Source organism: Helicoverpa armigera, chromosome 15, assembly GCF_030705265.1.
Source record: "Helicoverpa armigera isolate CAAS_96S chromosome 15, ASM3070526v1, whole genome shotgun sequence".
In the NCBI taxonomy this organism is placed as follows: Eukaryota; Metazoa; Arthropoda; class Insecta; order Lepidoptera; family Noctuidae; genus Helicoverpa; species Helicoverpa armigera.
In genome coordinates, this window is record NC_087134.1 from 3,068,583 (window position 1) to 3,095,704 (window position 27,122).

Here is a 27,122-nt window from a genome sequence, read left to right on the forward strand (position 1 = left end):
CACGGAGGGGTATCGTAATAATTTTTGACGGATTTACAAATATCAGATAAGTATCGTACGAAATGAACAGGGGCCAAAATCGGTGTCATAAGGCACCCCTCTGCTAACTGAGGGTTGGACGTGAGGTCCGATTGTATTTTAAGAATAAAAATAAAGTTTTGTTGTTATTTGTTTTTATTGCATTAAGATATTATAGTTAGAGGTCATGAGTTGTTTCTTTAGTTGAGTTCCTCGGGGAGGACGACGGCGGCCTCGGGCAGCACGGGGGTGCCGATGACGACGGGCTCCACGGGCACGGGGGCAGCCTCGACGACCTGGACGGGCTCAGCGGGGACGGGGGCGACCTCCACAACCTGCACGGGCTCAGGGGCGGATTCCACAACCTGGATGGGTGTAGGAATGATGGGCTCGGGGATGACGGCGGGGCCGACGGCGATGGGGCTGGCCTCAGCGGCGGCCTGGTTGATGTTCAGGATGATTTGGACCAGGGGAGTGCTGGAGGCGGCGGGGGCGGGAGCGACCACAGCGGGAGCGGGGATGAGGACGACGGACTCTTCGGTAACAACGCCACCTTCGACGAGAGCGGGACCGACAGAGATGGGCTCGGAGCCAGCTTCGACGATAACGGGGCCGACGGCGACGGGCTCAGGCTTGACGCCCAACACATCGAGGAGCATCTCCTCGAGCGCGGCGGCGGTGGCGGGGTCGGTGCTGGGGCTCTGGATGGCGGCGATGATCTCCTGCAGCTCGGCGAGCTCGGCGCCCGCAGGGGTGGGCCTGACGGCGGCCGAAGCCACGGCGGCGATGAGGGCGAAGGCGATCAGGAATCTCATTTTGATTTATCTGCAAATTGTTTTTGTTAGTTAAGTATATAACAAGTTCCTTTGAGGCGATTTTTTGGATGAAGAATAATAATTAATAAAGAAATTTTTAAGCAGTCTGGTAGTTGGAAGTGTACTTACTTTTGTCAGCTTTTTACACGACTATGATGCTTAAAATTTTCGCACATTATTTATATGAAAGTTTATCGAATATTTTTAACTCTATAATTAACTAATCTTACTATATCTATTATTGATTGTACTAGTACATAGCCACGCGTGTGTAGGTATAAAATTTACACCGATGGTTAAGGAAAATACAATAGATTTATTTCGGTGCTTAAATCCTGTTGAAGCTTCTTCCTTATTGAATATTGATAAGGAGATAGAAAAATAATCAAGTTTGCAATAGTTGTGGCCTTTTCAATACTAATTACTTAATATCAGCCTTCAATAAAGGTTGTGGCCTCATGGGTTGAAAATCTTATATTCATTCAGTAAATTCAGGTATAAGAGTAGAGTATACATATATGTAGAAAGAGTACACAGGAATAGTACTTAAGGGAGTAGGTATATAAGGAAGTTCAAAAGCGATTACGTAAAGAAGTGATTCTGAGGGATTTTTCGAAAGAGTTATCACGGCCCTGATACAACGGCTCCAGTCGGAACATGGCTGGTTTTAGTCAGTACAAGTCTGATACTCCCTCACGGTGCACCCTACAAAGGGTGGGGAAATTTTATGATTATCAGAGGAAAGTAGATAAGGGAGTAAATAGGGTTTTACCCCTATTATGTACATGGTAATTCACTAATATAAGAGAGTAAATAAACAAGTAAGCAAGAGAGTGTACATTTAGGTATATCTTGGACACTAATGACTGTGTTTTGGATGGCCACGTTAAACTGTAGGTAACTCTCTGAACATCTTTAGCAGTCGTTACGGGTAGTCAGAAGCCAGTAAGTCTGAGAACCAGTCTTACTAAGGGGTATTGGGTTGCCCGGGTAATTAGGTTGAGGGGGCTGGACAGATAGGCAGTCGCAGTACTCAGTTGCATCCGGTTAGACAGGAAGCCGACCCCAATATAGTTGGGAAAAGGCTCTGAAGATTATGTTACTCGTACAAGGGGGTACATGTAAAAATCAGAAATAAGTATGGCAAATCAGGGCTGTGGGTAAGCTCACAGTCAGTACCCTCTCCTATCGGATAAATTATAGATTTAGGATCCCACTGCCGTTTTATAGATCGGCAATGCCTGACAGATAACTAGATGTGGTAGGTATGAATTCAAAAAAACGGGCACTCAAGAAGTCTGTAGCGGCCTCGTATTTGTCGAACGCAAAAACAACAAAACCCGCGATATTTTGAAAAATGTCCGAATGTTCTAATATTCAATACAGCATAAACAAAAACACCATACTTCTATTCTATTTTGTAGTTATAAAAAGGAGAACATATTTACTAACGCATGCAAAAATCAGACTTACCTGATAAGCATTTTTGGCTTTACTAAAAATCACTGGATCACCGATCTATATAATATTCTATTTCTATTGGATAAATTGTATACAAAAAAATTAAGGAACATTTCCTGCCTATGGGTTTAATCATGGTTACATGAAACTGTAATTTGGCTTTTTTTCAAAAAAAACTTACCCATGTCTAATATCTACTTGTTTTCAATCAATTTTCTGCAGTCACTATTCAGTAATCTGTCTGTGCTAGTAAGAGAAAATATGTAAAAAAGTTCTGCGTGCTGTGCTGCTGCTGCCACTGCGGCTGCGGAGAACCTCAAGCGGCGGAAATATAGTGGCCTTGTCGGAAACTATATTTTCGAACCGTTTGGGGTTGAAACCCTCGGGTCGTGGGGTCCGAAAGCCCACATTCTATTTAAAGATCTTTCTAGGCGGCTGGTTGACGCTTCTCGTGACCAGAAGGCTATTACCTCGAACAAAGAATCAGCATGGCGATCCAACGAGGTAATGCTGCCAGCCTCTTGGGCATGCTCCCAGTTGACAGCGATGGGGACGAATTTTTTGACGCTCTTTAGTTGTTTGTTTTACTAGGATAGTTTTTGATATTTTTTGTAAATATGTATTGTAAATATCTATGTAAAAAATAATTTTGATAGTGTAATTTTGAAACTATTGAATTGTTTGGCTGAAAACGATTAACAGTAGATAGTAGATACCTGCAGTACTCCGTTTTTTAATGGTTTTGTAGCTTTTCGAATCTGCTTTAAACCCTACATACATTTCACTTTCTGATTGTACATAATGTTTTAATGAAAATGTGGTTAGCATAATCGGTAGGTCCTTTTAACTAATTAATTATGGAATGATAAGTTAAGTCCTCGGTTTTTCAAATGTGTGTTTCTTTATGGTGTGCCCAATTCGATTTTTTATGTGAATTGAGCAATGACATATATACCATAGCAATTATGCTAGGTACTAATGGTAAATAGGGGTTAAGGTAAGTACAGAAAAAACATAAAATAGAATAGAAACGATTGTTTATTGCATGATCCGAGGTTTTGGTTTCTGCTCCCTACAACAGGAGCAGGTATTGCGGTTTAAGTATGGAAGACACATTGTGTTGAATACATGTTTGGAGATTTTACATCACGACGACTGGTGTAGGTACTTAATAGTATAAAGTTTAGTTGAGTTCTTCGGGGAGGACGACGGCGGCCTCGGGCAGCACGGGGGTGCCGATGACGACGGGCTCCACGGGCACGGGGGCAGCCTCGACGACCTGGACGGGCTCAGCGGGGACGGGGGCGACCTCCACAACCTGCACGGGCTCAGCAGCGGAGTCCACCACATTGACGGGCGTAGGCTGGATGGGCTCGGGGATGACGGCGGGGCCGACGGCGATGGGGCTGGCCTCAGCGGCGGCCTGGTTGATGTTCAGGATGATCTGGACCAGGGGAGTGCTGGCGGCGGCGGGGGCGGGAGCGACCACAGCGGGGGCGGGGGCGACGACGGACTCTTCAGCAACGACGCCACCGTCGGGCATGGGGAAGTCGATGAGGGCGGGGCCGACAGAGATGGGCTCGGAGCCAGCTTCGACGATAGCGGGGCCGACGGCGACGGGCTCAGGCTTGACGCCCAACACATCGAGGAGCATCTCCTCAAGCGCGGCGGCGGTGGCGGGGTCGGTGCTGGGGCTCTGGATGGCGGCGATGATCTCCTGCAGCTCGGCGAGCTCGGCGCCCGCAGGGGTGGGCCTGACGGCGGCCGAAGCCACGGCGGCGATGAGGGCGAAGGCGATCAGGAATCTCATTTTGATTTATCTGCAAATTGTTATTGTTAGTTAAGTATATAACTAGTTCCTTTGACGCGAATTTCTGTATGAAAAATAATAATTTATAAAGAACCCTTCTTAGCAGTTGGGTAATTGAGGAGTGTACTTACTTTTGTCTGCTTTTTACACGACTGTGATGTTTCTAATGTCCACGAACTATTTATATTCGTGTTTTATCTAATAATTTACTGGACAATTGAATATAATCTATTTTTACTACCTATAAGGATTAGGCTGTAAGTTTGCTTCTCTAATATATTACCCCAATCGGATAAGATTCTATGTCTAGGTTTTATTTCAATTCTTTGGACTTCCGTATTGACTGTTAAAAACCTAATGCTAATTTTTACTGTGCTCTACCTACAGTATTCGTGCAATATGTTGTGTTGTTACAGCAAATACCCGAATTGCAGCTACGTACAGTAACTAGGTGTAGCTGGTAAAACTAGGTGTAGCTAGGCGTAGTTAAATGGGCTTGCTTTGGCTTTAGCATGCAAATTATTGTTTTGCCAAAAATCCATAGGTAGTAAAGCAAATCAACCGATATTGCGAACGGCCGTTAGACCGCCGATATAGGCCGATTTTATGAAAAGTTTGGCAGGCAATAAGGACATTAGGGATTTCTGGCCATAATTATTAAACAGAATAATCAATTTTGCAATTGATTGATTCTGAAAATCACTTTCGATTACAGAATTAAAAGTTTTAGAAATATAATGCATAGGTATAGTGGTTAATGCAATATTTATGTTTTGTGCGTTCTTTGTATCAATTTTGTTTTTTTTTTCTTTTGCTTCTGTTACCGTTACCGTTACAGCTTTTTTATTGTCCCACTGATGGGCACAGGCCTCCTCTCACATGGAGGATTGAGCGTTGAGCTTCTGTTAGTTAGATGCAAATACATTAAACGTATATTCTTTATCTAATCTCTTTGGTTCACTGCAACGGTTTGGAAGTTATTATTTTGCAGTTAACTACGACAATTTTCAAGATAATATTTTTTTCTGCAAATTATTTACGATTGCGATATGATTGTAGAGCAAACTGCCGTATCATAGACCAAAATCACCAAAATGGCAGACCAATCGCAAACCAATCGAATGTCGTTGGAATACGATTGGTCTTATATATTAGAAGGTAGCAGAATCTCTAAAACTGATCCCTCAGATCAATTTGATCTGAGACCTTAAGTACCTATCTTTTATCTTTTTTTATGCTAGTTAAAAGAAGTATGATCCTTCTGTGTGTCGTAAGATTTAGTTTCTTGCCTAAACTTTTATAAGTAGACAAGACATTCGATATGCCCTGTATGGAAATTCCGGATCTGGTTTCCGGACCAACCATCGTTTTTTTTTAAATAGAGATGAGAGAGTTTTATAAATCTCTCCCACAATCAGTGGTAGATTTGCTGTTTTGGCAGCACCACAATTGTAAATAGTCACCTAATGTGACATATCACCCATTATAGGAGAGTACGGGAGTACATAACGAGGGCGAGCATATCTATAGGGGAGTACATAAGGGTCATACCTGAAAATCAGGGCTATGCTCAGCACAGCTTATACTGAGATATACCCTTTGCCACACTGTTTCTTTTTTTTGTATAAGTACTACATATGTGTTCTTTTTCACTGAATGTATGTGCGGCTAAATAAATGGTTTAAGATGGAGTATATGAATGAGTACACAAGAGAGTATTTAGGTGAGTACTCAAGCGAATATGTAGGAGAATACATAAGTGATAACAGAATTGTTTTTGATTCCCCTTTCCATTCTTAAGTATAGGAAGGAAGGTGGATCATGTCGATCCCAAATTTCTCAATTGACTGTAAAAGTGTGACGTTATAAAGTAAATAAGTGTTGTAGACGATGTGGGTATGAACACAATGAACACAGTGCTATTACGGTACACCTGCCATTAAGACTTGGTTTTGTCTGTATTTGGGTCACGTCTGATGCAGATGCCTTAATTGTGGAATAACGATCACCCACTCCGCAGTCAGGTAGACAATAATACCAGAAATTCTTGGCAAAAGACTTCAATAAAATTGGTTCTCTTCACATGATATTCCTGACATAACAATCTGTTGGTACATATTTGAATTCAAACACTCATTCTTCTATCAGTATTATTCTGTTTTTGTAGGTACATATCTAAAGAGTTTGTACAAATATTATAACGTCTATACTGGCGATACTGGCATCACATAGTGAATGTTACCTCCACTGTAATCGCGTTCGTCAAAATCATTAGTGCTAAGATGCTAAGAGCTAAGATGACGCCTTGAGTTTATCGCAAACAAAACAGGTAAACGAAGCAAAATCTGATCAATTGGATAATATCTATGATTAACATCACTGGACATATGTCTACCTACAATCCTACATACTTCAAATGTAGCCAGCTTAATGGATGTGTAAGGTTAGGTATAGAAATCAAAGCTTTGTCTATTATATAATAATTGTATTTTATTTATATATTTATAGTAATCATGAGTAGTGCATTATTTATAAGAGTTTGTAAATTAAAGGAGAGTCTTTGTTTCTTTAGTTGAGTTCTTCGGGAAGGACGACGGCGGCCTCGGGCAGCACGGGGGTGCCGATGACGACGGGCTCCACGGGCACGGGGGCAGCCTCGACGACCTGGACGGGCTCAGCGGGGACGGGGGCGACCTCCACAACCTGCACGGGCTCAGGAGCGGATTCCACAACCTGGACGGGTGTAGGAATGATGGGCTCGGGGATGACGGCGGGGCCGACGGCGATGGGGCTGAGGTCAGAGGCCTGGTTGATGTTCAGGATGATCTGAACGAGGGGAGCAGCAGCAGACACATCGGCGACAGCGGATCCATCAACGATGGCCACGGGAGAAGGAGCGATGGGAGCGTCAATCCATGCGGGTCCGACGGACACGGGCTCGTACTGAGGCTGGTCAACGATAGCGGGGCCGACGGCGATGGGCTCGGGGCTGGCTTCAATGACGGCGGGTCCGACGGCAATGGGTTCAGGTTTCAGGGCAGAGATTGCCTCGTGGAGCTGTCCGAGGATGGCGGAGATGCTGGGCCTGGTGGGCTGGGCCGAGGCCACGGCGGCGATCAGGAGGATGGCTGAGAAGTATTTCATTTTAGATCTGAAAGAAAAGAGAAATGTTTAAATAGGATATTCGTAAAAGGTGAGTGTTATCTGAGAATTATGAGAGAATTATTATGATGATATAATGGGGAAAAAACACTTGATTTAAATGCGGATTTTTGAATCCCAAATACAAACATCTTATAAGGCTACTTACATTTTTGTCGGTTTGCAAGACAATAATGTCATTCCTCAGTTGCGTTGCCTTTTTATATGATTTATTATCTTTCAGCGCATTTTCAATTGTAACCTTAATTCGTTTATTGTACCCTGAAATAAGCGCAGTAAATCTTAAGACCCTAAATCATAATGATAATGATTTAATTACACATACTCAAAACATTAGACATAACTTTATGATAGGTAGATAAGCGAGGGTCAGTTTAGTCTGTTTAGGGTATGGATGCATTTGGTGTTATAATGTTCATGGAAGAGCACAAGAGGCAGAGTGATTCCATCAATAATAATAATCAATCAATCCTCAATCTTCGTTTTTCAGAGGGAGGATGTCAGACGAATTTGATTTAATTCTGCCAACTACGGTAAGGTAGAATTTGCACCAATCTAAGGCCCTCACAAAGAAGTGATAATCACTACATAGTAGGTATAAAACAAAGTCGCTTTCTCTATCTCTATGCAGGTATGCTTTAATCTTTAGGTACAACTACACAGTGGATTTTGATGCAGTTCTTTTTTTATAGATAGGCAAAGTGATTGAAGATGAAGGTTAGGAATTACTTCCGGAGGTTTATATTATAATAACATCCATTAAATAGCATTGCATCCTTGCGAAGCCGGGGCGGGTCGCTAGTAGGTAACTTATATTTTTACAATGACTTCAGGTGTTGTATTGTATTATTCTGAGGCAGAGTTTTCATCTCTATCTGCTAAACTATTCCAGGAAAGTCGTACTCCGTGATTGCAATTCAAATAAATAGGGATATCAAACGATGGGTAGGTACTATTTCCGTTGTCTATTTTTTGTTTTTAAGTCGGTACTTTTCCTCTGTAAACTTTACAAGGACACTGGAGTTTAGGTACATTATCGAGTGCAAAAACTAAAGTTTCCTACCCGCTAATCAACTCGTTACACGTTTTATTGCCAGATCAGATATATTTTATAACAGTTATAAAGTTACAATACTTACTATCCAGTTATCAATTCAGGTGTAATTTTTATTTGTTTTATTTATGATTGGCTTACTGGTGTAGTAAAATTCTAGTACTGCGATTTAGATAGGTACTGGTGGAGTTTTGCGCACCAAGGCATCACGTTGTTATTTCGCATTGGGTACTTACTTACCTACACCTGCATTACTGACCAACAAAGGATTCTATATTGATCTACGGATTCCTTCAACAACTAGATACTACATAACTATAGGTAGCTAGACTTGGGCTAGATTATGGTTGACCCGAAGGTCATGGATTTTCTTGAAGCGTACCACCCCCATTGTGGTGACGAACCATAGTTTTCTGAGTGGTTAAGTAGGTAATAGGTATTATAGTGTGTATCGTCTTCAGTTAAAGATTTACCGTTTATTGTCTGTCTATAAGGAAAAGATAATACCTTAGGTACTTGGCCATAATCCAACATGCAATAAATGCATGATTTAAAATCGCAAATAGAAGGTAGTAGGTAAGTACGTGAACCCGGAAAAAAATATTTGTTAGCAGTCCAAAGTTCTATAGGAATATTTTTTTGGCTTAACGGATTAAACCACTATCTCTACTAGTTTGCAGCAAGCAAATGCGGGTTTGATTGATTCAATCGTATCGGAACCATTTTTTTGTGTGCGTGTAATTAGATGATTCATTGGGTTGTTAGCTTCTCTTGCGTCAACTACTTCACAAAGCAGTCTTCTTAGGCCGCGTCCCCATCATGCACGGCACGGCGCCGGCACCGTACCACGTCACGACACCGTCGCCAGGCCACGGCACGGCGCCGCGCCGCAGCACGGTGCCAGCAACGGTGCGCCATCCATTACCCATTCTGTCGATATTTCGCTGTTGGAGACGCGGCCTTAGTCTTTCTAATGGCTCCGTCTTGTAGTTTAGCGTTGGTAGTACATACATTAAAGATTTATGTTTCATTTCTTTTACTGCGTACCTGAGTTAAAACAATGGGTATTTTTATTACTTCTGAACGATTACAAGAATGTCAATGTCAAATTGTTAGTCCAATGGGAATATGTCAAATAATTTGACATCTTGCTAGGTTTAAGCATAGACTACTTGCTCTATCTCTGTCAACAAATAAAGAAAATACTATATCGATCTCTTTCTTTAAGCCAATTTGATGCGTGATAATATTGAGCGGTTCAATATGAGCTACGGAACGCCAATTTTATAACCTCTTTGCGTTGCCTAACTTTATTTTTAGGGGAATCGCAATATTTATTTAATTTACATAGAATTAGCCCCTTGTTCTAAAGCAAAATGAGGCTTAACTATGTATTATTTGCGGGCCCCACGCAGAAGTGTGCGAGAAGGCCGCAGAGAGAGCCAGTGCCGTTTCAAATGTTATTACCACTGCAGTTGAAGAAAACAGTTTCAGGAAAAGGAGACCAGCTCAAAGAAGCAGCTTGTATGCAAGAGATGGCTGTTATGTTCGCTTGTTTCAAGAAGTCAGAGTTCGACCAGGTACAGTGCTTGAAGGAAGTGGCAGCATTCCAAGGATGTTACAAGGAGTACAGTGAAAGAATGAAAACTCAGCGAGAGCAGGGAAAGAAAGGTATCCTCGTGCCTGGAGAGAAGAAACTAACCCACAGACAACTGAATCAATTATTGAAGGCTTTCCCGCCGAAAAAATAATTGTTTGATTCATGAATAGGTAGATGTTTGTATTTATAAATTTAATTATAGAAATAAATAGTTAATGTTAAATGCTTTTTGTCTTTTCAGTACCTTTCTTCATATAGTATGTGTGAACAGCCATGACTAGGAACTAAACCCCATGAGCGAATTTTGCATGTTTGTAATGTGCGACACATTCCGAGCAATAAAATGCTATTCGAACTTGTAGTTGTCAATTGTATGCGATCACGCATATACGAGCTTATGTCAATGCTAGTGTATATCATCAATTTTATGTGAACACTAGCAGGGTTGGTCAGAGAAGTCAACAAAGGAATAGTAAAACAACTACCTCATGTCGTCACATTTCATTATATTAGTAAAAATAAGTATTCAATTACAATCTTAATTCATTAGAATAGTAGTAAAGTGTATAAAATAGCACGATTATCACTTAGGGGCAGTGTGTAACCATTGTGGTGAAGACACTTGAAGCTCAATGCGTCGCACGGTGATCAGCTCGTCATCAATCTCATGGATGTTGTAGAATCTTTCCAGTTGCTCTATAGCTTTGTCTTCAAGCTGTGAATTAAAATGAAAAATATTATTAGTGCATAGAGATAGACCTATATTGTAATTTTACAATAATTAATTGTTAGTCTCATGTATGACGAGTGACAGGGGAAAATGGAAGAAAATGACATATTGCGCCGACCCCAAGTAAAATTGGGAAAGAAGAATAATTGTTAATCTCATTGATACTTTTAGTGGCTCTAAAGGCTCCGAAACTACTGAACAGATTTGAAATATTTTTTCACTTTTAGAAAGCTACTCTTCCAGAGTTACATACATTGACTTTATATTGTTGTACGTCTAGTGTAGGTTAAAAGAACAAGGAATTCAAATCAACTGGACAGTATTCGATTTACCGAAATTATACTATACCTGTGTCAAAAGTAGTGGCTTGGTCATGATCCTTGAGTGATCTTCCTTCTGTTTTTTTTGGTCAGTTAGAATTTTGTTGAACTCAATAGCTTTCGAGTTAGGGCTGCTACTAGCTACAGGGGGCTCACAAATCTTCCATGGATTCTTTGGCTTTTCTGGAGGACTTCCCACAGTTATCTTACTAAAGTAATCATCAACACTTTGGGAAGAAGTATCATGTCCTTGCAAAGCCAACTTCTTACGTTGTTTCTGAGATAGTTTTGGTCCCACATGACTTATGACTAAATTACCCTGTGGACTCCATGCAGGTTCGGAGATCGGAGACTCCTTTGGCGATACAGACATTCGGGATGACGTCGGTAATTTTTCTTGTATTGGCACGGCAGTAGATGAACTGCTTTTGGTCAGTTTTGTGAACGATTCGGCGGGAGCTTCGCTTAATATTTCCTTAGCAATGTTTATGGCCTTCAGTCTTGCTTGGACGACTTTCAACTGTTTCTGCTGTGAGGATGGCACTTCGGTCCATTTCTCCTGCTTGTCGCGCGTACCCTTCTCAGTCTCCTTGGATATCTTGCTCAATGACAGCGTAATATCACCCGAAGTTTCGTTAGACAGATCTAATGACGTCACTGAGCTTACAGATTCATACCTCATTCTTTCTTTCTCACTTTCCGTGTACTCGATCTTCTTTCCTTTCTTCTTTTTATTAACAATTTCAATGATACTGTCATCTTTCTTGTAATCTTCATCAGTCAGGTCCAAGTTGACGGGGTATGTTTTGGCAAATTCTTGGATCACTTCATCGGAGGGTGCATTGTAAAATGGAGTTATTACTCTGGAAGACATGATGGGGTTGAACTTGCAATAATACTGGGTGATGTCATTGAGTAGGGTCTCTTCTAGAAGATCTAAGGATCTGTTTTCTAGGATACTGTTGAGGTTTAGTGCTATGAACTCCATGCAGCACTGTTTGAGCTGAGTTGCGTTATATGTGTGTCCGAATTGGCACAGTTCCGCACAGTTTTTGAGGTTAACTAAGTTCGCTAGTGCTACCTCGCACATTTCTCTGAGGCGTGTAATGAAGAGCTGGTCGGCGACTATCAGAAGGTTGCATATAAAGTCGATGCTGTCGCAATTCTCTAGCTCAGGACAGGAGTCTGTATACAGGAAGTTGATGACGGGCAGTAGAATACCGTAGTTTATGGGTAAAGTTACTTTCGATAGCATCTTACTCTGAAATAAAAAATAGGGTTTATGAGTTGGTTTAGTTTACCAGTTACAGCTTACAAAGTTGCATGGGTAGTCCTATGGTCAGTATTTCAATATTTTTATAATTAAATTCGTCTGATTTCACGTTGTGTTAGGTAATACAACATACATGAATAATAGTCAATTTTGTACAAGGTTTTTTAAATAACTTGACACAGCAATCGCTTTCTACGTTGCTGGGAACAGTCATGTATCATGAATAGTCAGCCCATGTACAGATAAGTTTAACATTAATATATTATTCAGGAATTTAAACCCACCTCAGTCCAAGAATGCATGAACATCCCCTGGAAGTACTCCAGCCTGGCCGCTAGCACACACTTGTGTGCCGGGACCGAAGCCCCGTCCTTGGACTGTACGCTGGTGTCCACTAGCTCGGGGAAGGCGTCGCGGTCCCACTGCGGCGCGGGGTTACGAGTGAAGGTGGTGCTGGCGCTCTCTTTTATACATATTGAGCCGTTTTTGTAGCTGTAAATAATTTAATTATTATTATTTTTGTAAATATTAATCAGCAGAAATTTATGGTTAAAGAATGGCACAGATCTAGCTAGAACGTGGGACGAACATAGGCTAAATAAAAAGCCGCACGGATCCAGATTTTAATACAGGTGGGCAATTAAAAAAAAAAATTGGAATCAGGTAAATATAGGGTACCTTTACCTAACAATACCTTAACGGGTTGGACAGGATTTTCTTTATACATTATATTATACCTGTTAACGACTTCCTGTACCTGGATAATACGAGGCATGTAGTACTCAGGGATAGTGAAGCTTACCAACAGTGAAATATTTAATTACTTAACTTAAACAATGTTTCCTTTTCATTATATCAGTAAAGATTCCAATACTCACTAGAACTTATCAAGCAGCTTATGCAGTGTTAAGACCTGCAGCCTCTTGGCGGTGGCCTGCAGCAGCTTGACGGGGTCGCAGTGCGAGGGCCGCGGGGGGGTGTCGGTGCTGCGCCGGTTGCGCTGACGTTTGGACTTGTCTGTCTGCTTGTTGTATACTTCGAATGCTGATATCTCTGATGGGTTTTCTGGGGACGATTTTAAGTATGAGTCTTGAAGGGTAAATTATAGAGTGTGGATGCGAGTTTATTATTTTTTCCCCTTGGTATGGCATTCACATCTCTTGGGTGTGAGACGTATTTGGCCAACTACGACGTTTTATTGAAAGTAACGCGTTAGGCAGACGTTCGGTGCATGCGAATTTATTGCGGTACCAACGCGGCTAAGGTCGCTTACCGTCAGTTGCACAAAGCTCCATTAAAGTTAAAGCTTCTTTAAATCTATTGCTGACCCTTTCTTTGTCAACGAGTCAAAAAGTGACAGCAATAGAATTAATGAAACTTTAACGGAGCTTTGTGCAACTGATGGATAATCTTGTGATTGCTAAGTAGCATTACCATGTTATACCTTAGTAAGTAATGTATGCTCGCGGATCGTAAATAATATTTCAAACACAGTTTAATTAACTATTTAAACATACATTTTATGTAAGTTTAATTAAAACAAAACATATTTTTAAACATGGCAAGTAGTTTCTGCATAGCTGAATCTCTCGTCAAATCACTTTTAATCAATTATCCGTGACGACAAAAACTATAACGAGAACAGAACTTACCAATAACCTCCATCTCTTCAACATCATCCTTCTTCACGAGCTCCTCCCTCATAATCTTAAGTCCACAAGGGCCCAACTCCACCACATCACAGCTGCCCGTATACATGAACTTCATGACCCGTTCAAAGGCATCCGGGTGAACATTGTCCAGTGGAATCTCGGGTTTATCTCCCGGGCTAGTTAGGTGATCCCGGTACAGTTTGTATAGGAACTCACTGCTGGATGCTATTATGAATATGTGGGCTGGGAACAGTTTTGTGCCGACCTGTAATGAATTGAAATATGTTTTTTTGTTTGGCTCATTGATTTGATTGATATTTGAAACTGTTTTTGACCTCTGACAAAAAGAGGGGGTAATTTGTGTATCTGAGTGGCAATGCAGGGCCAAGAGCGCTTTTACTCTGGTGGTAATTTGGCTCACTTTAATGCTCAGTTTTTTGACAAATATCAGCTACTAGCTTCCGCCCGCGGCTTCGCCTGCATCGAGTTTCCGAGAGAGCTCTACAAAAGTCAGGAATAAAAACTATCCTGTTCTTTCTCGAGGTCAACTCTATCTCTGTGCCCAATCGTATTAAAATCAGACAGAGTTACTTTCGTATTTATGATATTATGTACAAGTAGGGATATACATTTTTTTTTTGAATTCTACAAATGTTTTTGCCAGATATCATATCAGCTATACTACTGCCAAGTTTCAACAATATCCATTCAGCATACATCCATACAGTCATACAGTCCTATAAACTTTCGCATTTATAATATTAGAAGGATATAATTATGTACCTTGAACACCACATCGTGTAGCAGATCATCTTCGGAAGCGCATTCACGCAGAGATTCCATATGTTTGGACAAACTTGATGGTGACAGCTGCGGGAGTGACCTTAGACCGCATGTTGGTTTTATCTACAACACAAATAAAATATTAATATATGGGTTTTATAGACGCAAAGCCGACTCTAAAATAGTTGGGCAAAGGCAAGGTAGATGATGAAGTGGATAACAATTCTAAACCCGGAACCCCTGGCCCTGGAACTAGAATTCCAAGAATAGGCTAAAAACATTAGTTATGGAGTTTCTTGAACGTATAACTTCTCCATATAAGTTAGTTTTGGAATGGGCAACTAATTATTTATTTTATTGCTTAAATATTTTTTACATTCATAAGTGCTTGTAAAGGCCTAAGTAAAATAAATAGTTTGACTTCGACTTCTTCATCTGAAAAACACTAAACCTATGAAAACTTAGAATTACAAACCTGTAGACAAGCAAAATTAAGTCCTTCACTATCCACAGCTATAGAAACCGCTCGATACACATTCGGTATCTTGCAGATCCTCACAGAAGTACAGTCGTCCTTTTCTAAAAACTTGACAAGGGCGGACTTGTTGTCTCTTTCCTTCTCTTTCTTGATTGGTTGCGGCGGTGGAGTGGGCGTGGTCTTGCGGGATATATAGCCGACGAAAGCTTCGCCGTAGTTAGTTGTGAAGTAGAGAGCGTCGTGAGTCAGTGCTGCGTTCGTTATTATTGTTTGATGGACTAGGCCGAAAACACATCTGGAATTGTGAAAATTTAGGTTGGGTGAAATATATTTCAGATTGGGTAGAAATGTATTTGAGATTGGGTGAAAGAAAATGTATTTCAATTAGAGAATTGGGGATCGAAAGTTACAATGTGGACTTCAGAGCAGTTAAGAAATCTCAATTTTTGCATTATGTGGATCTTCAATTTTTTTGCTAACAATTGGTCTAAATTTTATAATTTAAATATGTAGTTATATTTACCTAGTAAGTTTATTAGTAGTGTCCTGCCAAATAAATAGCTGTCCTACATTGGTGAGCAGTAACACGGTGACGCGGGAGTAAGCACCTTGCTCACTCACCTTCGCTTCCACGCACACTTGACGTAAGTTAATTTGTCTGAAATAAGAATAACAAGAACAATTTAAAAGGGTTTGCGACTTGTCTAGGGTCAAGTTTAACATGTTGACAGGTAACTTTCCAATAAATAGTAGGTTTTATATCTACGTATTTCCAAAATAAAAAAAGGGAACTGCTCAAAAGGCACTTGCTTTTATATTGTGTCTGGGCATGATCAATCTATGGCTATCTTTGACAGAAGTCACGGGCATTCAGAAGCCATAAAGTCTGATAATCACTCATAGTAAGGGGTATCAGGTTGATCGGGCAACTGGGTTGAGAAGGAGGCAGTCGCTTCATTTAAAACATTGATACTCAGCTGCATCTGGTTTGACTGGAAGCTAGATTGGGAAAAAGGCTCGGGAGTTGATGATAAATGAACTGTAGATATTTCTAAACTCAATTTCTTTCAATTTTTTTATAGATAATCTACAGATGACACTAGCTTCGAGCACTAGGAATTATATCGATATTGTTCACTATAATATATCTCACTTGATGGCAATCTTCTTGCAGATGTACTTGTGTAGCAGGTACACGTCGCCGCGGCTCGTCGTGATCACGGTGGCGGCGTCGGCTGCGGCGACCAGCTGTATGCCCGCCTCTTCCTTGTTGTTTATTGATATTGCTACCTACGGAGGAATACAGTTATCGATAAGTAACAAACGTTTTTACTGATTTAGAGGAACATGAAAGAGTTCTTTAAATAAGTCAAAAAAATAAACCAATGATGTAACACATTACAGGTTGGGAGTGGGGGTTTGTGACGTCACGTAGGTTCACAAAAGTGACGTAGGTAACACAAAATGTAGACATGTCGTATCTTCATTGATATTTGTATGAGGGAGATAATTTAAAATACACGTCCATTACGGTCACCTAAAGGACGGACTTATTGCTTATTTTCTTTCTCCATGCTTATTATAACTTTTTAACAGGCGGAGTAGGTACTTACCTTTTTCTTTCACTTTGCCTATTCTTACTTTTCGTCCCACCATATCCCAAAAATACTCACCCTCTTAGGCGTGGTGACGACTTTATCCTCATTGGAATGTCCCAGCTGTCCATGGTGTTCCACACGACACAGTGGGCCCGCCCAGCCCTTCGAGAGCCTCATCACTGGTTTGATTGAAGCTAGCTTGATGGAAGATGGGGCTTTGGTGGTGGACTGGCTTCCCAATATATACCCTAATATAGGAAGCCGACCCCAATATAGTTGGGAAAAGGCTCCGGAGACGATATACTCACTCTCTTAGGTGTGGTGACGATTTTGTCCTCATTGGAATGTCCCAGCTGTCCATGGTTGTCCCCCCACGTGTACACCGCTCGGGTGTTCCACACGACACAGTGGGCCCGTCCAGCTCTTATACCGAGCGGCTCCGAGAGCTTCATCACTGGTTTGATGGAAGCTAGCTTGATGGACGATGGGGCCTTTGTGGTGGACTGGCTCACGTTGTCGGTGCTGTTTAGAGCGTATTGTAGGATCTGGGGAAAATTATGTAGGGTTTGAGTAGTTCAAAAATGGTAAATAGGTAAATTAGGTTTCGTGATTTTTTGTGATAGTATTTGTTGTAAGAGCTTAAAAAGAAGGTTCTGTTGGCGGCCTTTTTAACGATCATCTGCCATAACAAAGTGAGTTTAAGTGAACAACTATTCAAATGGTGTATCAGTGAACTTTTATCACTCTACGACTACTCTGGAAGGAGATTTATGATCTTGCATTACAATTTTGAACTAAAAAAGAATACAAAAACAAAAGATACACTTACCGTCCCACTCTCCAGCAGAAAAACAGTGGAGTTAAGAGTGATAGCTATAGCAGAACAAGGCTCAGACAGTTTGAGCGGCGTGGGACGCAGCGCCGTGGCATGCGGGCCGCCCGCACGCGCCTGCTGCCCGCACACCCACGCCTCGCCCGCGCCGCACAGCCACACGCTGTGGAACTTGCCTAGGCACACCTACAAGTGTATATACATTTTTGGAATATACTGTTACTGTTACAGCCTTTGTATCGTCCCACTGCTGGCCTCCTCTCACATGGAGAAGGATTGAGCATTAATCACCACACTTGCTCAATGCGGGTTGGTAATTTCAGACTATACAGTCCAGGTTTCCTCAAGATGTTTCTTCACCTTTTTATCAGCCGTTGGTGTCCAAGATATACTTAAAAAGTACATACAAACTTAGAAAAGTTGCATTGGTACTTGCCTGACCTGGAATCGAACCCGCGGCCTCATACTCGAGAGGTTGGTTCTTTACCCACTAGGCCACCATCATCATCATCCTCCGAGCCTTTTCCCAATTATGTTGGGGTCGGCTTCCAGTCTAACCGGATTCAGCTGAGTACCAGTGCTTTACAAGAAGCGACTGCCTATCTGACCTCCTCAACCCAGTTACCCGGGCAACCCGATACCCCTTGGTTAGACTGGTGTCAGACTTACTGGCTTCTGACTACCCGTAACGACTGCCAAGGATGTTCAATGACAGCCGGGACCTACAGTTTAACGTGCCATCCGAAACACAGTCAATGGTGTCTAAGATATACTTAGAAACTACATACAAACTTGGAAAAGTTGCATTGGTACTTGCCTGACCTGGGATCGAACCCGCGCCCTCGTACTTGAGAGGTTGGTCTTTTACCCACTAGGCCACCAATAGGTGTAAATTTTTTGGTCTTGTCTTTGTAACTACCGAATTAACGCATTTGACGATGCGAAAAAAAAAACTGATTAAGGTGAAATGGTTTATAGTGTAGTGTATTCTTTTTCACAATAATGGAATAATATCATTAGCCCTTTTAATGAAATTGTAACAAAAAAGGCCGTTTTTGCATTGGCTACATTAACGAAAGAAACGAAATTCATATTTTGTATGTCTATGCTGCTCACAGTAAAATATTGAAGAGAGAGATTCTTAAAAATGAAAATAAGTTTGAATCAAATCTAAAACACAAGAAGGCAATCAACACATAGGCTAAATGGTTGATCATACATACCACAGCTCATTATCTAAATGAGAAAGCAAATTACCTTATCGAGTTCAAAGTTAAGAGAAAAAGAAACACAGAGACTAAATTGAAAATTTATATTGAATAATATATACAACTACGTTCTCATGGTATGTGCGCGAAAATCTTCAGGACGATTGTAGGCGTTCGGAGTAAACTTGTACGACTGGAAGGGGTTTGCTGCCGAAACTACTTTCACCACTTTCTTAGGCGGCTCCTCAACATACACCATGTCGTTAAGAGATGCAGGTGTTGGAATAATCATATTTACCCCTTCCCGAGGTTTCGAAGGCAGTAGCTCTGTGAACTGCCCTGCCATTGACCCCAACAACGGTTCCCCACGAATAATGCAGTACGCGAATGTCGTCAATATCGTATAAACGAAAGCTATAAGAATGATATAGAAGATTATCTTCCCTTTGTTCATGAGAATAGCTGAGCGCAAAGCGTTGAAACATCCCATATCTTTGTTCGACTGTATATTGGGATCGAGACTCTCTGAGCAATCCTTAGACACCGGCACGAGGCTACTTATGTTAGCGAGCTTACAGCATTGGATCGGATATATTTTCTTAGGGTTCAATGTCTGCCAATGACTTTTAGAAAAGTCTCTGTAACTATCCGCACCGCAGCACTGGTGCTTCACCATTATGTAGTCCCACATATAAGTAATCAAATCGTTTTCTTTGCCATAGTATTTGTGTATAGACTGTCTCATAGATTTTCGCGTGCTGTCGTTATTAGAGTAAATGTTGTATACTCCAGTTATGAAGAACAACCAAAAAGCGATTAGAGATAACACACTGACGAGGAATACGTATGTTTTTATCGCGCATTTGACTTTGCAGCCGGCGCCGAGCACTCCGCAGCATGACGTCATCATGGCTAGCATGGCCACTGGGATCAGTATCGACGTGAGAGGGGTCAGCCACAGCTTCATGTTCACGAACTTGGCGACAACGTCGACCATCGAGCTCTTCGTCACCGTGTAGTTCACATCGCGGAAGAATTCAGTGTTGAATGCGCACCACACGCAAATCACAAACCCGATCAAACCGAACATAAAGAACAATATGTTTGTGAATCCGAGGCATGTGCGCGGTAACCCAATCGTATGCATGTTTTCTTGATTCTAGATTCAGCTAAATGTATAACAAATTAATTAAATTGTATAGGTTATTTTCAAAATAGGTGTTTGATGCTTTGACAATGTGACATTGTCACATTGTCAAAGTTCTTGCAGGCCAGTATTCTGCTAACAATGTTAAAAGAAGTTTGCCATGGAGGTTTGATGTCTAGATATGAAAACTTATTTTCCCAAGTTTTCACGATACTCTTTCTTTTCCATGACCAATAGGCGGTGATAGCCTTGATAGCCTCATAAATTGTTCCAAAAAAGTCTGACATTCCTAATACACAAAAAAAAAACTACTAACCTGTTTAACACAAGTATTAGCCCTATTAAAGCAGGTCAACAGCTCAGGTGAGTTCCTCTGCTGCTGTGTGCCAGTACCAAGGGTGTAGTTACAGTTGCTGCCCCACACATACACCTCGCTGGGTTGCGAACCTTCATGCTTGTACATGTATTGGCGATCTAGCATGGCGTGTTCTAAAGCCCTGTAGTCGTCTTTGTCTACTATGTCGGTGTTTACACCTGGGAAGAAGAAAAAGAGGTGGGTTCTTAATTTGAATGTTTACTTTTTTAGAGTTCCGTAGCCAAAATGGCAAAAACGGAACCCTTATAGTTTCGTCATGTCCGTCTGTCCGTCTGTCACAGCCGATTTACTCGGAAACTATAAGTACTACAGTGATGAAATTTGATGGGAATATGTGTTGTATGAACCGCTACAAAAATATGACACTAAATAGTAAAAAAAAGAATTGGGGGTGGGGCCCCCCATACATGTAACTGAGGGATGAAATTTTTTTTTTCGATGTTCATACCCGTGTGGGGTATCAATGGAAAGGTCTTTTAAAATGATATAAAGTTTTCTAAAAAACATTTTTCTTAAAGTGAACGGTTTTTGAGATATCAGCTCTCAAAGTCGTAAAAAGTATGTCCCCCCCCCTCTATTTTTATAACTACGGGGTATAAAATTCTAAAAAAAATAGAGGTGATGCATGCTAATTAACTCTTTCAACGATTTTTGGTTTGATCAAAGTATCTCTTATAGTTTTTGAGATAGGTTGATTTAACTGTAATTTACGGAACCCTTCGTGCACGAGTCCGACTCGCACTTGGCCGGTTTTTATTGTGTTGTGTGAAGTGTATGTTACGTTGTTGAGATTCCGCCAAAACGGTTTGCGAACAAAAAATGAGTGCCCGTTGGTCATCACAGCTAGCATGTTTTCAGCAACAAAGGTTGCAGTTTCATGGACGTTTTATAAATGTATTTGCTAGAGTGAGTAGACCAGAAGAAATGCCGCACAGTGCACACAGGTGAAATCTCGTCTTTACATATGGTTTGTTAATGTCGTGGTCACATAAAAGTTGTGCCAAACAATTGATAGTGATTGATTGACAGTAACATTTTAAATCTATTTTATTTTTAATGCAGTCTTGCTATCTATATTTAGATCATTTCAATATTCAATCTTACGTGTAGAAAGATATGTGAGAGTATTTACTACTATATTTTCTTTTTGCAAATGCAGAATATTACTTGAATATAGCCCGTAATCCTTACCAATCTTCATAAGAGCGACAGCAGCATGTATTTGGCCATAGAACACGCTTCGATGGAGGGGCGTGTACCCTGACTCCCGGTCGCGGGCATTGATGAAGGCTTCTGAAGAGTGGCGGATCAGCCAGTCCATTAGAGCGATGCGGCCGCGGGAAGCTGCCGTGTGGAGGGCGGTGCGACCCTGGAAGATTAACGTTGAAGTTTAAAGCTAGTTTTTATGCATGGTCATGATGAAGCACCTTTTTGCATATCACAGATATTTAAATTATTACATATTTATGTGGCGAAAATGGTTTAAAGACAATGAAGCAATTAAGATTGATCTTTCACTCAAGCTTTGATCTTGAAACAAGTTTTAATAGTTGAGATCTATACTTAATCATTTCAATTTAAGGGTACTTGTACATATAGATCTTATACGTAGAGAGAGACAGGTATAAAATATATATACAAACTTGAATCACCCACCTCAAAATCAAAAGCCTTGATAAAGTTAGCACATGTGCCTTTGATAAAGCTGGCCAACGCTTCATCACTGATAGATCTCTTCGTAATGGCACTCGTCAACGCCTGACCATGACTGCGGGACCTACACCGCGAGGTGCAGTCCACCTCCGCTTTGTGCTTACTCATTATACCACTATCAGCACAGTCAATAATATAAAATAATATTTCTTTAAGACTAGATTGTTTTAAAAATTAAAGTCAGTAGATATGTGATAAAACGTTTTGTGTTGAACTAAAACAGGTACGAAGTAGAGCCCTAAAGGTAGCTCCCGTAGGAGCTACACTTGTCCCCTTTAACAGCACATGATTGGGTCAGTGGCAATCTGTAACAAGAAACATGGGTTTAAGCAAACTTTAAACTTCTTCCACCTTATTATAAAACGTGGTATTAAGAAGTACCCGCTTTAGTAATAACTTTAGTCCACTGAATTTGTTCAGGATGTTGGTTTAGAGGTGGTACAAAAGCTGGTACTTTTTTAGGGTTCCGTAGCCAAAATGGCAAAAACGGAACCCTTATAGTTTCGTCATGTCCGTCTGTCCGTCTGTCACAGCCGATTTACTCGGAAACTATAAGTACTACAGTGATGAAATTTGATGGGAATATGTGTTGTATGAACCGCTACAAAAATATGACACTAAATAGTAAAAAAAAGAATTGGGGGTGGGGCCCCCCATACATGTAACTGAGGGATGAAATTTTTTTTTTCGATGTACATACCCGTGTGGGGTATCAATGGAAAGGTCTTTTAAAATGATATAAAGTTTTCTAAAAAACATTTTTCTTAAAGTGAACGGTTTTTGAGATATCAGCTCTCAAAGTCGTAAAAAGTATGTCCCCCCCCCTCTATTTTTATAACTACGGGGTATAAAATTCTAAAAAAAATAGAGGTGATGCATGCTAATTAACTCTTTCAACGATTTTTGGTTTGATCAAAGTATCTCTTATAGTTTTTGAGATAGGTTGATTTAACTGTAATTTACGGAACCCTTCGTGCACGAGTCCGACTCGCACTTGGCCGGTTTTTTAAATCACGTTTTATAATAAGGTGGCTTAAGGATAGAAATAAAAGAAGAGTCAAGCAACATAATTTCAGAATAACAAAACCAACACACAATTTGAGTTGATTGTTTCTTGTAGGAATATGTATTGTCTATTTCTTTCAAATATTCTGGTGGTGTAAGATCTGCATAAGATCATTGTAAGTCTTACATATTGACACAGACAACATATTAAAACTACATTGTGTGACATTTTTTATTTTATTCTGATATTTGAGTCATTCATCTTCTCAGGAGTCTTATCAAGATCTGTTGACTGCACATTATGTTGAAATCCTAACTTTGATACAAATTACTTGTGGTATTTCATAACAATTTTTAATACTATGAAATGACAGCAGAGTGCATTGACATGATTGGCATTATGCAGAAATGAACCGACATTGGGTCAGTAGGTCGTCTGCTATTGATTTCCAATAGTAAATCATAATTATTAATGCCTATTATGGAGCAAACAGTTTTGTATCAAACCTACAAGGTCGAATGATAGGTGACACCGGCTATTCGACGCTCGACTTAGCAACAGATATTATATTTCATAATAGCAAGAATTGATTAAATACTTTATCAAAAGGCTACATTAACAAATATGATGCTGAGAATTTAATCTTATTTGATATAAACTTACCTTTACATGAAAACAGCTGTTTGAAGTCTAATGTACGCGAACGAAATGTTGCAGGCCATATTTTACGTAGAATACAGAATGAAAACACACGAAAACATAGGCAATAGAAAGTTATATAAGCATATAACACTTTTATTTGAAATAGAACTGCTAAAATAGATTTTCGCGATTCTCGCAAATTAAATTCTTATTGACAAATTCGACAACTCCGAACTCTGACAGACTACTATAACTTGACAGACAGAAACTCCAATACCACAGAGCAAGTACATTTTTTTGGTAGTTTTTGGTGTTGTGTTGGCGCTCGTTGGCACTGATTAATTTGTAGAAAATGCTTTTGAAATGTTTTTTAAGTATAATTTATGATAGTACGTGCTGAAAAACATGAAAAACAGGTTTAGCCATCAGAATTACTTTTATTGCCAGTAAGAAACGATCTTACAATTTTCTATTTCGTTTTATTTTTAACCCCCGACGCAAAAACGACGGGGTGTTATAAGTTTGACGTGTCTGTGTGTGTGTGTGTGTGTGTGTGTGTGTGTGTGTATGTGGCATCGTAGCTCCCAAACGGATGATCCGATTGTAATGCGGTTTTTTTTGTTTAAAAGGTATGTCAGTCGGGAGTGTTCTTAGCTATGTTTGGTGGAAATCGGTTCAGGTCTTCAAGGTCATCAGCTCGTTTGCTAGATGTGGTAGGAATGTTACACGCTCAGTTTACTTGCAAGTATATGTGGGATCTGAAATTTGAAACACTAATGTCCTTTGGAACCACTGAGCTGGTCTGCTGTTAGGGCACGAAGGTAGGAGACGTAACCCTGAACTGCCGTTTAGTAAACCCATCGAGTTTGGGCTCGTTGAATTTGTCTTGACGAGTTCTCTTCATGTTTCTGATTGACGAGAACCTGATGCTGGAAATGGAATGTGGCGGATGCAACCCTGAAATGCCGGAATGAAACGGATAAACCGATTTATATTTTTGCTGAAAATCTAGAATGTCCAAAGGTTAATCTTTATTGTTTCTCAATCTGTGCAATTCTCCCAGAGCCAGTTTGTCATGAGGATTGTTAAACAGCTTCCTTTGGCCGAGATCGCATATAGCGACCCCATCTTAAGATAAAATAAATTAAACGATATAAGGAAAAATTAAGGAGTTCCTTTAAAAAGCATGAAATTAAATTAAATTATAAATTTAAAAAAACCCCCGACCCAAAAAAAGTACGCAATAATTATGACAAAAGGTTAAAAACGCTAAACCCTATAAAAAGCAAAAAATAACTTTTAACACTAGGTACGTAAACTAAATTTTGACGTGTCGGGGGACCGCTTTTTACCTTCATAAATACTTACATAAATCAAATGATACCTACCTAATTACAACATTCGTTTAAAAAAAAAACACGTATCTAAAGTAATGAATTAGAGCGGTCCCCCGACACGACAAAATTTAGTTTACGTACCTAGTGTTAAAAGTTATTTTTTGCTTTTTATAGGGTTTAGCGTTTTTAATTCAAAATCATGTCAGCTGTATTGTCATCTTGATTACTGCTGTCATTGTCAGTAACATCAGTTTGACAGCGAAAAAAAAAACCATCTCAATTCGGAACGTAATTTTCGTTTTCGGTGATTGTTACGTAAAAATCAACATGTTTCAAGTAATAAGCCGCGCGGCGGTTCTATCAAGGACTCCGCTGGCTAGGTAAGTATATTAAAAGAACATTGTTCATAGATTTGACCCCCATGTATTGACGATATAACTTTGCAGCTTATGATATCTTTGACATCTTTCTTACTGTTGTTTTTTTTTTAGGTCCTTGCCTGCATTCTCAACAACAACATCGTCCCTTAAAGAGCGTGATCCTACGGGTCGCGTGGAGGCTCCTATGATTGATAACGAAGTCGCTCTTTCATCACCAGAAGAGATCAAACAGAAAGCAGTTTTGGAATCGACCATTAAGGTCCCAGTCAAGGTGAGACTGATATTGACAACATGTTAAGGCTCCTATTTTATTACAGACATGTAATAAATTGCCAACCTACCAAAAACTGCCTTTGACCTCAAGTCATGTGGGTTAGGTGGATGATCATGTTTTTAGCACAAAAATTTTTCAATCTTGTGACATTTGTTTAATATGTATTATAACTCGAATACTGCATTGAGTTTTTTGGCTTTGGACATATTATCTTTATTTTCAATTCTCGTGAGAATGAGTATGTCACTAAAGCTTGCAACTAACGATTTCCAGGTAGACCTAACTCCTGTGAATGGTGTGCCAGAGGAGCACATTGTTACCCGTCGTGTGCGCATCTACCAGCCTCCCAAAAATGCCATGCAGAGCGGCACAAACAACATCCATCATTGGGAGATGGAATTTGATAACCGCCAACGCTGGGAGAACCCCTTGATGGGCTGGACATCCACCGGAGACCCGCTCTCCAACATGAAAGTTGCATTCAAATCCCCGGATGAGGCTATTGCTCACTGCGAGAAGAATGGGTGGCACTGGTACCTCGACGTACCCAAGATCCAGAAACCAGTCAGGCCCAAGAACTATGGAGTTAATTTTGCATGGAACCGCCGTACCAGGGTGTCTACGAAGTAAACATGTTAGTACAATTGAACATTCTACTGAAATTTTAAATAGTCATTTATTAGTAAAAGTTTATTTAATATAATGATTTGAAGTACTATTAATTTTTTCATTTTAGCTCAGGAATAAATGGTTAATATGTATTTTCATGGCTACATCTAAATAAATAGTTGCTGTTGACAATCTATTTTTGTTTTCTTGGGCATACAATTTAAAGTACAACATCTTAGGTAATTTCAATTCTGGTCTGCTACCTACAATTAATGTAAAGAGGTTTTAAGGAGTATTAATAATTTCTCAGTTAGTTATTTTTCTGCAGTGGTAACTGTGGTAACTGTTTCGAATATGGCTGGATTGAAAATAAAAATGCAACATTTTCTATATTTTCATTTAATCATAGTTTTCAACATGGTTAATTTATATTTTGTACCTCGGAAGAAAATCATATTTCGCAGGTCTCATTTAAAGTTTTTATTTACATATCATACAATTTCAACATATGTTACACAAATCGAACCATGCCCAACACATGCTTTAAATATTGCAATTTCACTAACTACAATAGTTTTACATGTACATCGTACATATTTTAAATAATAATAGTTAAAAGTAACCAACCACTATCAACCTCTTCAAGATCATAACTATAGATAAAATTATGAAAAATTATTGCATCTTTCATTATGTACATATTAATGAACAATATTGGGAAATATTATCTATTCTATTAGAACAATTTTATCATACTTCCTCTTTTAGAATTGAAAATATTAATTAGTGAGTGTGGGTTGTTGAGATATCAAAGGGTTCAAAGCAAATGGTGTAAAATTTGTCA

The 27,122-nt window shown here is 40.0% G+C and overlaps 7 protein-coding genes across 7 annotated transcripts; 2 read left to right on the plus strand and 5 right to left on the minus strand.

Moving 5' to 3' along the window:
• Window positions 1-156: 156 nt before the first annotated feature.
• LOC135117813 (calphotin-like) lies at window positions 157-1,106 on the minus strand. The gene is made up of 2 exons (XM_064037981.1): window positions 963-1,106; window positions 157-843 (listed from the first exon to the last, which is right to left on the minus strand). The coding sequence occupies exon 2, from the start codon at window positions 831-833 to the stop codon at window positions 219-221; it is 615 nt and encodes a 204-aa protein (XP_063894051.1). The 5' UTR covers window positions 834-843; window positions 963-1,106; the 3' UTR covers window positions 157-218.
• Window positions 1,107-3,314: 2,208 nt separating this feature from the next.
• On the minus strand, window positions 3,315-4,387 carry LOC110371295 (KH domain-containing protein 3). Its single transcript, XM_021327467.3, has 2 exons — window positions 4,236-4,387; window positions 3,315-4,114 (listed from the first exon to the last, which is right to left on the minus strand). The coding sequence occupies exon 2, from the start codon at window positions 4,102-4,104 to the stop codon at window positions 3,478-3,480; it is 627 nt and encodes a 208-aa protein (XP_021183142.1). The 5' UTR covers window positions 4,105-4,114; window positions 4,236-4,387; the 3' UTR covers window positions 3,315-3,477.
• A 2,189-nt stretch (window positions 4,388-6,576) lies between these two features.
• Window positions 6,577-7,554, minus strand: LOC110371312 (uncharacterized). The gene is made up of 2 exons (XM_064037982.1): window positions 7,415-7,554; window positions 6,577-7,255 (listed from the first exon to the last, which is right to left on the minus strand). The coding sequence occupies exons 1-2, from the start codon at window positions 7,444-7,446 to the stop codon at window positions 6,673-6,675; spliced, it is 615 nt and encodes a 204-aa protein (XP_063894052.1). The 5' UTR covers window positions 7,447-7,554; the 3' UTR covers window positions 6,577-6,672.
• Window positions 7,555-9,570: 2,016 nt separating this feature from the next.
• Window positions 9,571-10,143, plus strand: LOC110371252 (uncharacterized). Its single transcript, XM_021327409.3, has one exon. It carries the CDS (start codon window positions 9,697-9,699, stop codon window positions 10,069-10,071), a length of 375 nt encoding a protein of 124 aa, XP_021183084.1. The 5' UTR covers window positions 9,571-9,696; the 3' UTR covers window positions 10,072-10,143.
• A 263-nt stretch (window positions 10,144-10,406) lies between these two features.
• LOC110371202 (inhibitor of Bruton tyrosine kinase) lies at window positions 10,407-23,939 on the minus strand. Its single transcript, XM_064038218.1, has 15 exons — window positions 23,700-23,939; window positions 21,974-22,335; window positions 21,509-21,686; window positions 20,258-20,475; window positions 17,584-17,772; window positions 17,063-17,299; window positions 16,310-16,446; window positions 15,680-15,814; window positions 15,154-15,451; window positions 14,679-14,801; window positions 13,896-14,160; window positions 13,122-13,308; window positions 12,528-12,735; window positions 10,999-12,231; window positions 10,407-10,635 (listed from the first exon to the last, which is right to left on the minus strand). Exons 2-15 carry the CDS (start codon window positions 22,136-22,138, stop codon window positions 10,504-10,506), a joined length of 3,705 nt encoding a protein of 1,234 aa, XP_063894288.1. The 5' UTR covers window positions 22,139-22,335; window positions 23,700-23,939; the 3' UTR covers window positions 10,407-10,503.
• LOC110371228 (tetraspanin-18B) lies at window positions 17,804-20,229 on the minus strand. Its single transcript, XM_021327375.3, has one exon. The coding sequence runs from the start codon at window positions 19,939-19,941 to the stop codon at window positions 18,919-18,921; it is 1,023 nt and encodes a 340-aa protein (XP_021183050.2). The 5' UTR covers window positions 19,942-20,229; the 3' UTR covers window positions 17,804-18,918.
• A 1,294-nt stretch (window positions 23,940-25,233) lies between the features above and the next one.
• On the plus strand, window positions 25,234-26,472 carry LOC110371229 (NADH dehydrogenase [ubiquinone] iron-sulfur protein 4, mitochondrial). The gene is made up of 3 exons (XM_021327376.3): window positions 25,234-25,395; window positions 25,507-25,666; window positions 25,943-26,472. The coding sequence occupies exons 1-3, from the start codon at window positions 25,343-25,345 to the stop codon at window positions 26,297-26,299; spliced, it is 570 nt and encodes a 189-aa protein (XP_021183051.3). The 5' UTR covers window positions 25,234-25,342; the 3' UTR covers window positions 26,300-26,472.
• Window positions 26,473-27,122: the final 650 nt, after the last annotated feature.

Excerpts from the sequence above, each read along its gene's own strand:
- LOC110371252 (XM_021327409.3), top strand. The coding sequence starts at position 9,697 with ATGAGGCTTAACTATGTATTATTTGCGGGCCCCACGCAGAAGTGTGCG.
- LOC110371312 (XM_064037982.1), bottom strand. The coding sequence starts at position 7,446 with ATGACATTATTGTCTTGCAAACCGACAAAAAT. Across the intron at positions 7,256-7,414 it reads TCTTGCAAACCGACAAAAAT|ATCTAAAATGAAATACTTCT; the intron begins GTAAGTAGCCTT and ends CTTTTCTTTCAG.
- LOC110371295 (XM_021327467.3), bottom strand. The coding sequence starts at position 4,104 with ATGAGATTCCTGATCGCCTTCGCCCTCATCGCCGCCGTGGCTTCGGCC.
- LOC110371229 (XM_021327376.3), top strand. The coding sequence starts at position 25,343 with ATGTTTCAAGTAATAAGCCGCGCGGCGGTTCTATCAAGGACTCCGCTG. Across the intron at positions 25,396-25,506 it reads TCAAGGACTCCGCTGGCTAG|GTCCTTGCCTGCATTCTCAA; the intron begins GTAAGTATATTA and ends TTTTTTTTTTAG. Across the intron at positions 25,667-25,942 it reads CCATTAAGGTCCCAGTCAAG|GTAGACCTAACTCCTGTGAA; the intron begins GTGAGACTGATA and ends AACGATTTCCAG.
- LOC110371202 (XM_064038218.1), bottom strand. The coding sequence starts at position 22,138 with ATGAGTAAGCACAAAGCGGAGGTGGACTGCACCTCGCGGTGTAGGTCC. Across the intron at positions 15,815-16,309 it reads TGCAAGAAGATTGCCATCAA|ACAAATTAACTTACGTCAAG; the intron begins GTGAGATATATT and ends TTCTTATTTCAG. Across the intron at positions 12,232-12,527 it reads TCATGCATTCTTGGACTGAG|AGTAAGATGCTATCGAAAGT; the intron begins GTGGGTTTAAAT and ends TTTTTATTTCAG.
- LOC110371228 (XM_021327375.3), bottom strand. The coding sequence starts at position 19,941 with ATGCATACGATTGGGTTACCGCGCACATGCCTCGGATTCACAAACATA.
- LOC135117813 (XM_064037981.1), bottom strand. The coding sequence starts at position 833 with ATGAGATTCCTGATCGCCTTCGCCCTCATCGCCGCCGTGGCTTCGGCC.